This window comes from Synchiropus splendidus, chromosome 19, assembly GCF_027744825.2.
Source record: "Synchiropus splendidus isolate RoL2022-P1 chromosome 19, RoL_Sspl_1.0, whole genome shotgun sequence".
Classification (NCBI taxonomy): domain Eukaryota; kingdom Metazoa; phylum Chordata; class Actinopteri; order Syngnathiformes; family Callionymidae; genus Synchiropus; species Synchiropus splendidus.
In genome coordinates, this window is record NC_071352.1 from 10,932,844 (window position 1) to 10,950,954 (window position 18,111).

The 18,111-nt window shown below is 39.9% G+C and overlaps 2 protein-coding genes across 2 annotated transcripts in view; one reads left to right on the top strand and one right to left on the bottom strand.

Moving 5' to 3' along the window:
• Positions 1–1,258: 1,258 nt before the first annotated feature.
• usp31 (ubiquitin specific peptidase 31) lies at positions 1,259–13,771 on the bottom strand. Its single transcript, XM_053852417.1, has 17 exons — positions 13,495–13,771; positions 12,699–13,412; positions 11,805–11,939; positions 11,411–11,502; positions 11,250–11,342; positions 11,009–11,144; positions 10,123–10,270; positions 9,870–10,050; positions 9,682–9,793; positions 9,271–9,365; positions 8,571–8,648; positions 7,811–7,940; positions 7,319–7,438; positions 6,933–7,158; positions 6,703–6,861; positions 6,118–6,270; positions 1,259–5,129 (listed from the first exon to the last, which is right to left on the bottom strand). The coding sequence occupies exons 2-17, from the start codon at positions 13,218–13,220 to the stop codon at positions 3,667–3,669; spliced, it is 3,843 nt and encodes a 1,280-aa protein (XP_053708392.1). The 5' UTR covers positions 13,221–13,412; positions 13,495–13,771; the 3' UTR covers positions 1,259–3,666.
• Positions 13,772–16,309: 2,538 nt separating this feature from the next.
• Positions 16,310–18,111, top strand: part of baiap3 (BAI1 associated protein 3) — a 33,092-nt gene continuing 31,290 nt past the window's right edge. The window contains exon 1 of the mRNA XM_053851666.1: positions 16,310–16,483. The gene's annotated coding sequence lies outside the window, so the exon portion shown is untranslated. The remainder of the gene's footprint in view (positions 16,484–18,111) is intronic.

Genomic DNA, 18,111 nt, shown 5'->3' on the forward strand with positions numbered 1-18,111 from the left:
TCCCTAAACTAAAAATGTCTTAATTTCTTAAAATAAAATGAACATGGAATTCACTTCGTCCAAATAAAATTCGAAGTGCGTCAGTGTCTTCATATTTGTTAGAGTAAAGCTCCCTCAAGTGGAGGAGAGTAGAACTGCGAACAGCTTTTCGAGTATTTCAAAATGTTTAATGACATTTTGCTTGGATGAGCCAACACAGTATATACACATTTGTCATGGAGATTTAAAAAAAAAAGTGCATACATGGCTTAAAAAAAAGGAGAAATAAATTAACATTTAAGACTGAAACAGGTGAATGTACTCACTTGGAAAAGGAGGATGTCAGACAATAAAAATAGAAAATGGATCTGAGGAAGACGAAAGTGATGAAAGTTGTCAATATACATTTAAAAAAAAAACAGAAATATATTACAAAAAAGCTATAACCGACGACGACATGCTACACATATATGCGCTGTAGTGTTCCGGAAGATCACTTGAATTTCATTTCAAAACAACATTCGTTTTGAATCAAACTGAAAAGAAAAGAACCAAACTTTGCGTGTAGTGTAAATACTTATATAAAAATAATAACAATAAATAAAAGTTCAGAGAGTGGTGTTTTGTTCGCGGTCAAATTCAGCATGTTGTTTGAACCAAACACGGCAAACGTTCAGTGACTTGGCTTAACAGTCATGTCACAACTCCACACTCTCTTATGACCTAAAAACTTTTTACGTTTTTCAGCTCCAGAGATCTGATCCAGTCTTGGAAAAAAAAAAATCTGTCGCTGATGAACAACATTTAAGCAAAGCGACTACAAAACCAGTTAACCGAGCAGTTTACAATCTTTACCGAGATATAAAACGAAATGCATCATTTAAGTTTATTGCATTCTGTTGCAGATGTCGACAGCCTTGGCCCAGTGGAAAGGATTCAAAGCCAACGGTTGGCTCGTGAATTCCAAGGGGGAATTCTTCCCCTTTGGCCAAGGCTGCACGCGAGTTGCCTTGAGAACATTTCACATACATGACGTCACAGCTGGTGTACAGTAAACGTGTAAATTAAGACCCAGTCTACCCACATGGTAGAAGCACCAGAAAACATCAGTGGAAATGAAGACAGTTTCAAAAGTAACAATACTGGCGTTAGATCTGTGAGTTTCTAAACATTATATATATATATATATATATATATATATATATATATATATATATATATATATATATATATATATATATATATATATATATATATATATATATATATATATATCTCAGCATCGCTCCAATATATAGGCTGTGGAATATTCCGGAACATGCTCTGCATCAGAAACTATACAGCAGCAGACTCTTGCATAGATGAGAAAAAACACATGCCTAAGCGGTTTCATGCAATACTGCATTCCTGTAACATTTTTTTTTTTTTTTAAACCTGTACATTTGCAGGGGGGGAAAAAAAAAAAAAAAAAAGAGTTTTCTCATACTTTACATTTATTATGACATCGTGCTTCTGTTTAGTACATGAACTTGGACCTTTCATTGCTACACAGTCATTGACTTAACATTTGCTGATCTACATAAGCAGGAAAAATACACACCAGAACTTTCAAATCGCCAATAAGAAGGAGCTTCATTGCAACGTTGAGAGCAGTAGTGCTGAATGAGATCCCTGAGTTTGGTGGGATGACACAGTTTACAGGTTTGGGAGACAGTGTCATGACACTCAGGTGTGTTTGCATTTATTTTTTTTTAATTCATTCATGAGAAAACCGTCCCTAAGATCTGTCCAGGTCGTCGCAATGTTTATATATATCAAACAAAATAATGAGAAACTATACAATACAGACTTAATAACATGCAATTGTTTGGTAAATGTGTTCCATTTGTGTGAGCTGGAAGGAATGCATCGTCATGTGTCGCTTTATGTGTGGAACTTAAGTCACAAGAATTCAAAACCAGTGTATTTTTCCTGCGAATGAGACCAGCGACAGAACCACTAATGTTTTAGGAGAAAATATGAATCAAAAATGCCATGTATTTTCTGTAAATAACATTTGTCTTTTATGTATTAACCTCACAGTCCTTCGATTGCAGCATTTAGCAACAATATTCGGTGTGTGTTTACAGTATATATATATATATATATATATATATATATATATATATGTAGTAATGTAGTTTGACTGGAAGGTGATGGCTCATAACTGACTTAAAAGAAGATTTAAAAACTCGAAATGAGGTACCAGTTTGTGCCGTAAAGTGAGATCAAAAAACAGCACCATGTTCGGATCACAAGGTCTTTTCAGAAACAGCTATATATCTATTCATCCAAGATGCTACTATGTGGTGTGTGTGTGTGTATATATTTATATATGTATATTTCTTTGTCCTAAGGGGAGCCAGCTATTTTATCTAAACTGTACAAAGTGCGAACAACAACATTCCTACTCAGCGATGCTACAGTAGTCGACTACCATGTTGCCAAAGGCCATTATTTGTTTGATTGAAAGGCGCTTTTAAGATCATTTTCTCCTCACATGATCGTTCAATAAACTTTCTGAAAAGACTCATCATACATTTATATTTGATTAATAAAGGTTTTCAATATGAAGGGAAGAAAATACTCTGATAAATCTGCAGTATAAAATAAAGATCAGGAATCTCTGCTGACATGCAATGAATCTCAAAGCATCTCTCTATTGTTCATTACAAAGTAATTAAAAAAATCAGCAAATGAATGTTAGAAAGTGCCTCACACATCTTCAAAGGATGACTTATTACATGGGGGTTTAAATTACTTTTTGTATTCAGTTAAAAACACTGTTTACATGAATTTTAAGAGACTTGATATGAAAGCGTGAAGCACAATTCTTAGCAAGGAATGAATTCATGACTCTACTGGGAGGAATTGAAACTTGAAAAATATGAAGCTGAGCCACCAACAGTAGGATATGTATTTTTCAAATTCATTTTCTGAAACTACACAACAGATGGCTACTTTTCCTCTCATAGACTTTGCACCAATTATTTACTCAGTTGAATACGAGGTTAGAAATCCAGGCAGTTTTGTGTCCTCAGATTTATGAGGACGTGTTGATGCAGTAGTTAAATCCTCCAGATGCCTTATCCCCCGTCTAAATAAACGTGTGAGGTTGCGTATTCAAAGTCATCTGAACAAACTGTGCTTCTTTTTGTATGAAAGTCGTGTTGATGGTAGCCTTAGACAAGCACCCCACTTATTCTGGGTCAGATTGCACATGTAGAAGAGATGGCAAAAGGCTGTAACAGGTACGAGTAGAATCTGATAACTGAGAAACATTACTCTGAAGATATGTAATGAGTGTTTGCATTTACATTTTAAGTATTGACCTCAAAAATCCTCCTCCCTCAACCAACAGTCAGATATTATTATCTAAAGCAAAAATGCCTTTTGCAACGTATTGCATTAAAGTAAACATGAGTTTTAAAAAATACAAAATCATAACAATATAACAGACACCCTGTGATTTATGCTGTTGTATCCGGTAACTTTCGTCTTTTACTGACCCCTGGAGGTCATTCAGGGATAGCACTGGCAGTTCATTTCCAGCGCAGCATCAGCCCCCCAACCAGCACAAATAAAGACGTTGCTCACCAAAAATTAGGCACAAAGAAAATAGCTGCATTTTCCAGACCCCAGAAACGCTCACTGAGGCCTGTGTGTTGTACGTGCAGGAGATTGCATGCTCGAAGACAGTTTCCGGGAGGACGACATCCTCTCGAGAGGCTTCATCCCATTTGGGGGAGACTTGAGACTCACTTCGGAAGTGGAAGACTTGGACTTGCCGACATGTAACAGAGAGCGACTGAGCGAGATGGATGCTTTGGAAGACTCCTTTCCCACAGGCTTGGTGTCCCCCCCATGAGTCTCAGCGGTGACGTGTGGTGACGCTGTATCGTCTGCGTTATCCCCGCTCAAGTCTTTGGCTTGTCCGTTTTGTTTGCATGTCCTCTCGGAAGCTTTTTTGAAAAGCAAAGTGCTCTTGCCTAAATCAGCCGACCGGCGGCTCTCTCTCTGCCGCAGTGCGCTTTTGAAGAAGGACAGGCCTTTCTCCTCTGACTTGCTGCAGCGCTGCAAGTCTCTGGTGGAGACGCTGGGCGACCGCAGGCTTGTGACGGAAGAGCTGCTGCTTGAACTTCTGATCGACTTCCTCTCCAGCCGGTTGGTTTCTCCCAGCTTGGGAATGGAAGAGCGGGATATGGAATTTGCTCTGAGATTGTTGACCAGAGGGCTAGTGTGCATAGAATCTCTGCTGCAGCTCCTTTCTACAAGACGCTTCCGACTGTTCAGGTTTTTCTCTGCAACGTTCGAAGTCTTGTTCGGAGTTGCGCATGGCGACGCCGTGGACTGAGGTGTCGTACGGACACTCGGCTTGCGTTGTGGGGTTCCCTCGGAAGCTTTCTCTTTTGTCTTGGAAGGCGTCCCGCAGGGAGTTGAAGAGCTCTTTTTAGCACTGACACTCTTCTCTTTAGTGTTGCTCACCTTTTTGCCTTTCACTGGAGTGCTGGGCTCAGGGGGCTTGTGGGTCGCACACAAACGTTTCTTGGATGTTTTCTCGGGTTCAGCTTTCAATGGCTTCGGTGAGTTTGTGTTTTCCGCTTTCGATCCGAATCCTCCGATGCTGCTTTTCCGTTTCTGCTCTTTGGAAGGAGTGACTTGTGTTGGAAGACTGTTTTGGTCCACAGCTGATATCTGGTTGTTGTTTTCGGTCGGCTCACTCTTGGGGTTCTTCTTGTCCACAGGAGTGGGGGCTCTGCAGTACGTCATATCCACAAAGCGTTTATTGTTATCCATTTCATTATAGTTGCTGTCCAACATGGACACAGGGGTTCTGCTGCCAAAGTAGCGCTCATGGCGACTGTAGCTGCCAAAGCAGGAGGTGGAGACTTTGTCGTCGCAGGCCTCGCCGATCCGCTCCAGAGGAGGGGAACACCGCGAGTCCAGGGAGAATCGAGACGGCGAGTTCGATCGCATCTGAAGTTTCGCCGAAAGAGACCAAGACGGTTTGACCCCGCTGTCGCTCAAGGCTAGAGGGCTGGCAATGGAAGACCTGGAGGATAAACTCTGGCGCTGGATGCTTCTCACGAAAGGACGTACAGAAAATCCACCTTGGAAAACGAAACAAATTGGATGAAAAATGCAAAATATTTAATAAAACATTGCCGGAAAAAGGTCTTAATAAGAAGCTGGTTAACGTGATAGAGAAAAATGGAGAAAATGAAAATGTTTTTTGAATAATAATTAAAATGAATAAATAAATAAAACTTTTAAGAATTATTGTAATTAAATGAAAACGTATAAATCTACCTGAATGTGGAGGGAAATGTTTTTCATCCGACTCCAAAAATAAAATGTGTTAAAAAAATAAACACATAAACACACAAAAATATTTTCAAAGTTCAGTTCGGATCATGCTTAAAAAAAGGATATTTTTCCAAGGGTGTCACCTCAATCCTGGCCTAATTTCAGGTGCTTGATACCAGGATGGCCTACGCCTCACAGAGGTCTACTGCCTCAATGCCCCCTCTATGTTTCATTGTTTCTCCACCAAATAAAGTTTCGTAGTATCAGAGCAATATTTGAAGCCATTTTACTCTCACGCTGTACCCTTAAAAATCAACCACAAATAAAAAGAGGGAAAAAAGCTGCACTCATTTAATAGGAAATAACATATACTCACTAAATAACTATATTTATGTGGCTTCATTCTCTGGAATGTTGCTGATGCAGCAGTAAGCAAGAACAGCTTTAGCGCTGGCACAAGTACTGACCACAAACACCAGCCCAGGCCACATTTCTTTCCTGTCTCCAAATGCTGCAGGGGAGACACAGTGACTCACTATCTCACGTCAAGTGACAGAAAGGTTTAAACTTAAATCCATACATAAAACTCCTGATATAATTGGAACCAAAAAAGGACAGATTGTAATATGGTATAAAAGGTTGCTGTGAAATGCAGGTTTGTGCATGTACGGAGGAACACACCACCACATATGAGATCTCAAGCATTCATGCTAAACTCCGTAGGAGTTACTAAGTTAAAATTCTAAACTAAGTTAGAATTTAGATCTAGAAACAGCAAACAAAGAAACTCACCATCGTCTTCATTCCTCTCTGCAGAAAACTCCACAGACTCAGCCAGTGAAGCCAATGAGGTTCGCCTGGACGAGGCCCCGGAGGCGAGGCTGGCAGGCCGACTCCCTGGCAGCCGATTGATCCAGTGGTCACATAAGGAGGAACTTGTCGATCCTTTAATGCGGACAAGCCAATAGTTAGAACAAAACTAGAAAGCTTGTCTCTTCATAAACATGGCAAAACTGTCAAATTCAATGCATATTTTGGTGAGGTTGTTGTTTAAAGTCAAAGATGATCCAGAAAACAATGGACAATGTCACCTAGTGGCCTCTGAAAATCTGTACAGTTTCATGAAACCTTGTCAGCCAACCACTAGTATTCAAGTACTGTCCTCACTTGGACCCTGACCGAATGAATTCCAAGTCCATTGAATACATCAAAAAAAGAAAATCTTAATCCTAATTTGCAGTAAAATAAAAATAAATACACACAACTAATCTGAGATTGAACAGTACAAGAGATGGGTACAAACTGTATTTACAATTTTGAGAAGGTCCTAAGCTGAAGTCAGAAAAAATACCATCTGATAGAGCAAACAAGACAAACCTGCAACGGAGCTGTTAGCTGACCAGGAGGGAATTGCCGTCCTTCGCTGGTAGAAGAGAATATAGGCTGTTTGCTGACACACATCATCGTCGGCTACGGCCGTAACCTCGCTGTCGTCGAAGCAGTACCACTGACCATCAACGGAGTTCTTGCAGTACGCTGCAAACACAGATAAAAGTAGACAATAAATAAAAACACAAATGCACTCACTAACTCGCTGGCGTACTTACCAGTGTAGTGGCCTCCGTGCATGTTGCCATGGTGGTTGCACACAGCGTACAGGTCGTACAGGTAATCATCGGGGTTCCTTCCTAAGCCATAGGGTCGCCGCCACGGTGACCAATGGGAAGGCAAACTCCAGCTGCTCTGGCTTCTCTTGACCACATGAGGCGCCATATCCATGCCCATCAGAGGGAACCGCACCATGTTCTGCATTTTCACCCGCCGGTCTCCTTCCTGAATAAATAAATATTCTAGTGTCAAAACGGTGCACATATTGAATAATCGTACACAAATATTTATTTAACAAATATATATTAGGAGATATATGAAAAAATAACTTATTATTAGTGTATTGCTATTTATAATGGAAGAGCTTGTTGGAACATTTACACACCTGTCTGAACCTCTTCAGGTGCAGAATGAGAACATCAGGCAGAGTCCAGAGGCTGAGCTTAATGCGGCCTTGTTGCAGCTGCTTGCAGTGAGGACAGCGCCAAGCGTCATCAGGAGCGAGCTGAACGGCACAAAGACCAGGCATTGGAGATGAAGGACACGGGGCTACCACAATCCTGAGAAAACATTCTTCACACACTCTCTCTCTCTCTCCTTGCTGCTGTTCTTCTCCACAGTAGCGGCGAGTTACTCTGACCACAATGAGTATCTTAGTCCAGGCTGCGCACTCCAAACTTAGCATTAGCATACGTAAAAACCACAAGCAGCAGAAGGCTTGGAACTCAAGAAGAACGATAATAAATCTTCAGGGAGGAGACTGATGTGAGGCTGCACTTAAAAGCCAACATACGCCAAAGCAAATACCAGATTTTTTATTTGGTTTTTTTTATGTCAAGGACCAGGCAGTCACAGCAAAAGTGTCTTCACTAGTTACCTGCTCCTCCTTGGTGTACAGCTGAAAGCACTGAGCGAGTGTGCAGGCTTGTGGGTGGTGATGTTGTTCTCGGTGAAGATAGACGCTTTCCGCATCAGGAATGTATTCCTCCTCAGTGTGTCCAAACAGACTAAAGAATGCACAAGTTAAGAGTTACACTTATCAGTTTTAAATCACCTTCAAAACTAAATGAAAATGTCTATTTTCAAAGCCCAACATTCCAAATGTTTTTTTCATTTGTTATGCTGTCTCCTTATGAATAAATGTAATAATAGTATGAATAAATATAATAATAGAATAAACTTAAGCCACTTCTGAGGTTTCTTCAGCTCTACACAGTAAAATTAAGTGGCAAGTTTGGAGTCATGAACGTCATCCTGTCCCTCTGATTCACTTAACACAAACATGAGTATTTCTTCAAAGCTGGATTGAAAACAATTCTTGGAACCTTTGCACGCCCTAGAAATGTCGAAGAAACACAGATTCATGGAACCAACCATTCACGTGTCTCTCATCAACATTGTCAAAGTAAATACCTCAGGAATAATGTTAAAGGATTGCCGCACAGAAGGCATAACACTTAAACAAATATCTGGCAGCGGGTGCCAAGGCAAGGGCGTTACGAGACTAATTTCCATTTTGTAATGTTGTCTCAACTTGTCATACCCTTTATACAATCTAACGGCATTTTTTGTTTGCATAGGAGAATTTAAATCGAAAAACTGCAAAACCATAAACAGAAAATAAGAATGAGACTCACTAGTCCTTGGTCTCCTTGTCCCACTCCACAACAATCTTCACATGTGGGGGTCCTCCCTGTCCACAAGACTTGTATGCTCTGTAATGAACGACAACATGAGGCAGGAGAATTTAGGATGCTTCACTTAACTCATGCAGATATGCGGTTTCATCTTCATGCCTGTTAACACCCAAAATAATTTCAGAGCAGGAATCTCAAGTAGGTGCTTAGAGAAAAACTGTTGACAATAAAATACATCACGTGATGATTGACGCACCAGCGAGGACTCAAAGACAGATTAAGCGCTTCACCATATTCTCGTGTGATGCCTTTGTAGGAGTATGAAGTCAGATAAAAGCAAACCCACGGCTCAATGACAAATTGCCCGACTGACAAAAACTAAATTGACTTCACAGTTGCAACACAGATGTTACTTGTTTGACTAGTTTAAGAGATGAGGTCATGTAGGTAAGAAGTCAAACATGCTGAACTGGCATGCTAACAGTCCCATCGTGTTGAAACACGTCAAAAAAAATAAATAAATCAGGGAGAGGAAAACTGCAGGGGGTTGGACAGAAACAACAACCGGTGAGATCGAGGTAACACCATCAGCCTTAAACAATGACTAATACTACAGGAAATTACATATTGCTTATTCATGCATGAACAATGTGTCACTTTCTTGTAGTAGTAGTATAGACTTCCTTAAATGTGGACTGACCTTTCCACAGTCGGGTGACACAGAGGTCGTTCATCTTGAGGGAGGAGGTAGGTGATACCGACAACGCCGACCACGCGGAGACTGAATGGTCCCACCTATGAATAACACAGTCACAGATACAGTAGCTCGAAAAACTTTTCGGGCCGTTCATGTCAATACATTTTGATAAACTTCTACGTTTTCTTTTTATATATATAGATTTTTTTTTAAATCATGTATTCTGATTTTTTTCTTTTCATAACCCTACTCCTAGTCCTCCACAGGTCCTATATTTTTGGAAAACTACTGCATATTTAATATATAAATATGTTTCCCTATAATACAATAATAAAGTTTTTAAAGCAATTTGTTCCCAAAAATATTTTATTTAAATGAAATTCACCTCACATTTTCAACATGTTTTTCTCTTACCTGAATGTAAACACCGGGTCTCAAAAGGTGTCGCATCTTCTCCAGAATCTCTTTCTGTAGGGCATCCCAGGTCACAATGCGATCCATGTACAGCACAAAAGGCAGGCCGAACCTGAAATACCAACATTAGGGTTTCATTTTGTACAGCAATAATTATATTTGATGATCATTAAACTACTCTGCAGCACCTCTTTCCTTGATGTCCCGTACAGGCTCTGTTACAAATCAGGAGAATCATTTTCTCTGGTCCTTGGTTTTTATTAGGGGAACCCGTGACAGGTGTCATGGCACCCTGCATGAAAGATGGCGTCCTGTTGATTTCCGTTGAATATTTGAAGTTGTTGTGATTCAGGTTTGCCAGCAGACTTCCTGTGAAAGGTACAAAGACGAGTATTTTTACCTGCTGTGGATCTTAAATCGAATGAATGAAGTATGAGTCACCTCTCTTTGTGCGTATGTTCTCTAGTTTAAAGGTCTCTGGCGTCTCAAAGGCAAATATGGAATCGCTCTCCTGGATGATGTCAAGATCATCGTCATCGTCGCAAAAGGATCGATGAAAACCATCATAGTACATCTCGGTCAAGACGAACTGAAACAGACAGACAGGCATTATTAATTACAGACCCAACAAAGCCACTATTAAATTCAAATATTCTGTTTAAGTTCTGGTTAAATTTGAATAATCTCTCCACTGAAAGTGTTTTTTATATTTTCCATTCCAAAGTAAAGGTTGAGACACCGTGGGGAATTATGCAAACACTCTTCCTCTGCATGATGAAATGTTAAGCAATCGAAGCAGAGTGATATGTTGTTATTACCAACACCCTCCCCAACAAACTGCATTATCAATGCAGAAATGTGTCAATTATGATCATTATTTTAGCATAAAACATTCACAATTAAGTTCTTTCTATTCATTTCATGCAGCAAGCCGAATGTTTCAGTGAAACATCGGGGTGCTTTTAATTGAGAAAACGCTTCGCACTGAAGCAGAAACAATTTCTGCACACAGAACAAATAACTCCTATTTTTATTGATGACACTCCAGGTTTCAGTTCAAACAGCAGGGCTGTGCCCTTTCAATTGTTTGTCATTGTGCGATCACAGCCATTCATGCTGCTGAAAGGATGGGACATCCTGCAGTGTGGACAAAACAGTCAAAACAAGATGGACTTGTCTTTTATATTCTGCCCATTTTAAGCATAAACACAACATGGCAGCAGTAATACTAATATGTGATCCTTATGTAACAAATGACGTTTTGCGGAACAGCAAACGTCCCATTGTGTATGACATGACCCAGAGCAGTATGAGACAAGAATAGCACCTGGTCCATTGGTATCTTGGTCTCACGTGACACAGCATCTCGGAGCCGGTACACAGTGCTGTTGAGAGGCACAGCAACGCCGATCCTCATACAGTGCGAGTACTTCCCTTGGTAGACTACCGTAACATAAAGAGGCCTGACAAAACAAACGCATTTCTTAATGACTATAAACATCAACTGCAGTCTGCTTTGTTGTTTATCCACAAGAAGAAGAGTTAAACTTAGTCAGAGAAATACCCACCGTGTGTGTGGCAAAGGGATGGGTAAGGAAATGCAGAGGAAAGGGTCAAACGTATTGCTCTGTTTTTGGCAATGAGGGCAGGTGAGAGAAGACCTGTTGGTTAAGACAAACATATTTGAGCAAATCAGAATTATAACACCTTATAGTTCAAACAAGCCTACCTGTACTGAGCTTGAAACAATTCTTGCACAAAGGAACCAGCAGAGAGAGGAGACGGTCCTTCCACACTTTGATCCTCCTCTTCAATGGGTGGCTAAAAACAGATGAATAATATAACTTCCACACATAACCCCATCCTAACTGATGTATAGAATTCATAACTCGGAATGGTTCTCCCACCTCAAGTCACCGTATGACCCCATTCGGCCATTCACACACAATCACTCAAGACAATGACAGCAATGGGTTGAATCCATCCACAGAGGTTAAGTATCTTGTTCAAGGACACTTTGTGCTAGTCACGTTTTGTGCAGCTTCATCAGCTTCGAATGACCATCAGGCAGCTGTATTCAGTAACAATACTAAACGCACACACAAGAAATCCTTAAAACCCACCTTTATAGCAGGCCTGCTGGTGGGGTTGACAGTGTTTAGGTCCTCATGCACACGGTCCAACAGCCAGAGCAGAAACTCTTGAGCATCGTGTTGAGCGTTTCCTTTAAATTGAGTCGCGCTCTTGGACACCGCATTCTTTCAAGGAAACAAATTAATTCCGATGAGTAAATTCATAAAATTCCAAAAGAACTCACATAGCCCAAAGTAAAATCAAGCAAATCAAATAAGCAAAGTGTTTTTGTTTGTTTTTGGTGTTGACGAAAATAGGAAAAATAAAATAGATACAGAGTTGATTGATATTTGTCCATGTACTTTGGCAAAGAGAACTGTAGCAAACAACATTCTGCCATAGAAGCATGCTACAATCCCAAACAAAATGTATTTTATATTTTGTTTGAGTCCACTCTTTCAGTAGAAGAGCTCGCTATGTATATTTATCAAGGGGATCGGTGATTAATCAGAATGTGAGGTCAGTTTCCATCTTAAAAGTTAACAAGTACAAAGTACAAAGTACAAAAATTGTACTCTTTTACTTTGTCGTAAAATACAAACATTCAACTGGTTCAAACAAATGATCTGCTATCTGCATTTTCCAGATTAACTGATGACCTTTATAATAGAAAAAAAATGGTGACAGCATTGTGTGATCTCGTGTTCAGAGAACTTCAATTAATATTGAATTTAATGCTGAGATCTACTTAAGTGTGGCAAGTTCAATGACTTGGCAGACTGGGTTTTTGGTGGGACTTGAGTTTAACACTTGATTTGTTTTCGTTTGACATATGTAGTTAAAAAGAACAATGATTCTGCAATGTTTATATCACAATAAATGCAACCAAACCAAACAATAATTAAAAGTGAATCACACAGCAGATACATGATGAACAAGCCTACCTTGAAGTCCCTGCTGTGTTGGGGGGTATATTCAAACGTCCACAGGGCCCTCACAAGCCCTGAAAGTTGTTCTGTGACTTCCCCTTTGGCCATGGGACCTTTCCTCTGCAGATGAACTCCATTGGTCTTTGGCTTTTCCCCATTCTGTTCTTCATCTTTATAATGCTCCAAAACCAAATACTCTGCGAAAAGTTCAGTGTTGCTGAGGCACTGAAGGATCGCATTCATAAAGCAGGTGTTCCCATGGTTTTTGAGCCCCGACACTCCAGGCACTCTGTCCCCGCATAGGAAACCCCCAAGGTCCCCATCGTCCATAGCCAGGTCCTTTCCAGACTTATACGTTGAGAAGCCTCCATCGTCTTTATCGTCTTCAACTTGAACCTCTGATCCGAAATGTGACAGAGCTGTCAAAGTCCGCAGGATTTTACCCATAAAGCTGCCCACAGATCGAACCGAGCCTCGACGAAACAGCTTCTTGCTGAAGCTGGATTTTTTGTCCTTGGTTGCGGCTTTGCACGACATGGTTCCCCCCTGTCCCAAACTCAGACAGACGTCAAGTCCATAACGATCGGTGCCTTGTTGTGCTCCACCATAGGTGCGGCAGCCTCAACTAGTAATTACATCTTCACTCGAGCGGCGTTCACCGAAGGGCAAACACGGCACTGACGGTACTATTCACTCATCGACAAACGTCAACATGTCGGTCGCCGTCTGCTGTGAAAACGTAAAACACAATGAGGACCTCACCAAATGCACGTAGTAGTTCATGTTAGCAACTTGCTCAATAGTTGGTTACCTTTTCTTTGCTGTCCCGCAGCGATGAATCAACATCGGCTGCTTTAGCTGCTGCTAGCGCTAGCTACAATAACAACAACCACAAAAACGGTCCCGGTCCGGTTCTGTCGCAATGTCCAACCCCAGCAGACGTATGAGGCATGCCATGACTTTGGATGTGTCGTATTTAAAGTAGCGAGCACCAACGCAATTCAGTCAATTGTATATTTTTTTGTCATTATAAGAGGCACGTCGAGGCTAAGATATCACATTTAGCAGTCTACTTCTTCTTCCTCTTGATCGTGTTGGCAGCAAATGATAACAGCACTAGAGACAGCAGTGACACCCACTGGCTAGAAAAAGTATCGCACTACAGGGTTCTGAATGGGAATGTCAAGCTCCTGTTACTGGTCTGGGATTCGCCTCCAAAACAGTTGTCCCCTCAACACTGGTTTTGTTAGCAATTTATCTGACACCATAATAGGTGACTTGGAATTATAACATAATTTAACTGGACAATATATTGAGATTAGGTTCTGGAGTGAAATTAATGTGGATATTTCATGCATGCAGTTTATTAATTATTGTGCATATCTTTACTCTCAACCGTCTTTTAAATATATTATAATTGTGACAATAAAGTATCTAATGTAATAATGTATAGATTTGATTAGATCTTCAGTATTTATATAATCTATCTAAGAGCAGTCATTGGTGATGTAAGAATGGATGGTACACATACACGACTAAAATACAAATTATTTTGTTATTACATTATAACTTATGTCAACCTTGAAAAAAAAAGCTTTAAAAAAATTAAAGCACATTAAATCAAGAATTGAGTGTGCAGTTATGAAGCTGAAGGTTTGTTGTGGCATAAAAGTGAAGGAAGTGTTTTTTTGTTTTTTGTTTTATGTTTGTTTTGATCATGATGTGATGTGATGTGATTTCATACTGGTACGTTTTTGTTTTGTTCCGGGGAGTACGTGATCACAAAACAAGTGCATTCTCTCCTTCCACTGCTAGATGGCTCTGCATACATTTTAAAGCGATTTTATTTCTTAACCTGACCAATAAAGAATAATAAAACGGATAGCAAAATAGCAATGAGGTGTCAGGAGATAATTCAGCTCAATTGGAAAATAAATATCCATTCAAGACTGAACGAAATTTAGAATCCGATGGCGATGATAATGAAACATTTCTCATATCTTATAATAAATTGACTTGTTCTCCAGCAGACACCGAAGCAGTAGGAGGCAAACAGGGAGCGTCTGTGATAATGTGTCCATGGAAACAAGGCACGAGGTCACATGTATCTTTTCTCCATGCAATGGGGCTAAAAAAAAATCCTATTGAAAAGTAGAATATTTAAGAATGGGTTATTGACGTCTTCCATTGAACATTATAGTTTTAAAAAGTGTAATTATACTTTAATGACGTACTTTTTTAAAAGTTTACAGTAGAAACAAATTGCATTTCAATTCTTTCTTTTTTTTTTTTTTTTTTTTTTTTTTTTTGAAGTTCCAGTTACCATGCTTTTATTCCACAACACAACCCTCTAATATTCAATTTCAACAATGCAAACCTGCCAATCATTTCCACAAAACGCTTCATATCTGCCTCTATTGCACAAAGCCGTGCGTGAAAAATGTCTTTTTGTGCTTCGTGAGAGTCACCTCTTCCCTGCCACCGTATAATTAGTGCTCCTGCGCCTATTTAAAGCCATTGTGCGCACGCTCTTCCTTTCCATATGTGAGAATTGGCATGTGAGAAAGTCCCTGATGTCTCTAATACACGCTCATGAGCGGCGCTTCATCTACTCAGACCTATTTTCATATGATGGTCATAATCAAAACAGAATGCCAAATAACCCTACATGTTCTCAACATTTTATTATACTCTATGAACACATCTTTGTGACGTTCCACCATAAAAATAATAAAGTTATGATCTTCTTCATCTTGTATTTGGATCATTTCTTCCACTGAAAAATGGATATTAAGTTCAGTCCATGCAGAGAGACGCACTCTAAAAGTAACCACTTGGTTCCAGGAAAAGGACCATGTCCATATCGCTTTGCATATACGAGTGTGTGTGTCATAATTGGACTGGAGGGAGGCAAATTAAAAGTGCATTTAATGAGGAAGAGCGCTGGATCCCGTTCTCCTGGCAGGAAATTTCTCGGCGACATCCCTCAGCAACAGTCAAATGATGCGTTCAGGAGCATCCGGTAATTGTGGGATTTTCTCGCCATCCTTCCAAGTTTGCGGTTAAACAGGCGGTTAGTTTGCGTTATAAATTGCGCAGGACGATTGAAAATTCCTCATTTATTGACCGAATATTTCCTTTGTGTGATCGAATGAGTAAGAAGTAGCCTCTCAAAGAACCAGTGTTGGTTGACTGAAAAAATAAATTATACAAACCTAATTTGGCATTTTATGTAATATTGATTGATGAAATACAAGAACATATTTGTGTATTTGGTGTAGCATTCATTTTGTTAGTCAAACTGATTTACTTTCAGCCGGCTCTACACTTATACAAGTGGGAAAAAGCATATTAAGGGCGAAAAATTACTCTTGATGCAAGCGATGCAGGTTTTAATTTAGACATAATTTCTGGCCGTCTGCTAAAATAAACGCATGTTGAAAAGATTAGGAAAAAGCACGCAAATAAATAATTTAAAATGAATAACAAATACGTTTAGGTACCGAATCAAGCGCTTCAACAGATCACTGGTTTGTCCTACAATAATTGCGGCCAGTGAAGTAACCGCCTCGCTTCCTTTGACCATATTTAGAAGCTGCATCAGAAAAAAACGTAAGCTCGTGAAGCATTTGGGAGAGTAAAATGAGATTTTGGCTTTCGTCTTTCAAAAGTAAAACCACCCAAACGACGTCTTCTGTCAAGTTCAGCGTTCGCCACTCCGCTCTGAGCTTCGTCTGTCGCGAACTCTTGACACACGCAGCTGCAAAACCTCGAACACTGGAAACTGTCAGCGGATACAGGTGAGCTTGATTTATGATGCCTTTTATTTAAGTTCAGTTTCCTGTTTTAACATAAGTGATGCGTTTTGCTGCTCCTAAAGTCGTGTGTTGGGAAACTGCTGTTGGTGGCACCTGTTGAATCAAATGGTTTTTGATCAGATTGCATTACACAGATGTAACTTTTGTTTTATTTACGTACATATATGATAATACTCTGCCCTTAAAATGCAAATACATCAGCTATAAAATGGCGTCTTCTTGCACCTATTTATCGAAAGGCTGGTGAAAGTATTTTTTTTTTCTGTTTGTATAATAGGAGCTGGATATTTTGAATGCTTGAAGAGGGGATAAACACAAATGTCAAGTCAATCCTTGGCACTTGACAGCAGCTCAAAATATATACTAGTAACTAACGGTACATTTGATCAGATCCTCCATCAGTAGCTCAACTTTTTCTTCTGTATGAAGCAGGTGTTATTATCTATAAGTACATCATCCGAGTTCTGCCAGTTAATTCCTCCACTTTTCTTGAAAGGTCCCAGCTCCACTTGACACATATAACCCAGAGTCCATTAGTCATTATTAAATCATTAACGCTTCATATTATACAGCAGATCCAAGTACATTACTCCTGTGACTGACTCTAAAATCGGGAGGTCAGACAGCGTGTGTTCACTGCTTAAATTACAATGTTTTTTTTTTCTATTTTTCCTTCATAATATATGTGATCTGTTGTTCTGTTTATTACATATGAGCAGATTCAGGGCATCGCTTAAAAAAAAAGAAAAAGACAGCCTGTATTCTGTGTTTTTGTGTGATTTACATGGTGAAAAGCCCAGTTTGTGTTGCCGTTGTACTTTTAGCACCAAGTGTTGTGAGTGCTGTGTCTCGGCTGAGACACAGACGCCCTTTACAAAAGCTCACAACAGTCAATTCTTGGCATTTTTTTCCCCCCAAGCAATCAATTTCCAAGTCAAACGGCTTGTCATGTGCCTTGACTACAACACTCGATGAGCTTTTGGGAATAGAATTTTCAGACCGCAGCCTGGTGTGTTATAGATTATGTGTTATCTTCAGGTGCATACCATTCTTTTCAGAAGTGCAGAGATGTATGACCGCAGCTAACAATTACTTCAGAGAATCAATTGCCTCATTTAGAAGTAAATAATGTGGTGGAAAATATTATAGCAACTTGTGACTTTTGGACACCTACGTTTTTGGTCGTGACCAAATGGCAAAATTAATGAAAAGGTTTGCTGGGTGACTGGAATATGAAATGAAGTTATCGGCAAGAGACTTTAAGTAAAACGACTGTTGAGGTGGAGGAAGTGTCCGATACGTGTCAATAGCGGGGTATTCTGGGCTGCTGGGGAGAGTCCACTGGAGAGGAGGGGACGAGATGTCAGTTAACAATCCACTTTGTGAAGAAGACAATAGAGTAGTCACAACTGTGATACATTTGAATCTAAAATCAAGTTATAACTTCAGCTCCTACTCTCGTACTACATCCACCCACCAACTCAACTGTGGTGGATTGAGCTTTTCCTCTAAAATGTCGAGTGCCTCTTGAAGATACTTAACACTAACAGTGTCTTGGAAGCCATGACAGGATCCTTGGAAGCTTCTTTGAATCGGTGGATGGGTAGTTG

Excerpts from the sequence above, each read along its gene's own strand:
- usp31 (XM_053852417.1), bottom strand. The coding sequence starts at position 13,220 with ATGTCGTGCAAAGCCGCAACCAAGGACAAAAAATCCAGCTTCAGCAAG. Across the intron at positions 11,940-12,698 it reads AACACAGCAGGGACTTCAAG|AATGCGGTGTCCAAGAGCGC; the intron begins GTAGGCTTGTTC and ends TTTCCTTGAAAG. Across the intron at positions 9,366-9,681 it reads GACCCGGTGTTTACATTCAG|GTGGGACCATTCAGTCTCCG; the intron begins GTAAGAGAAAAA and ends TGTTATTCATAG.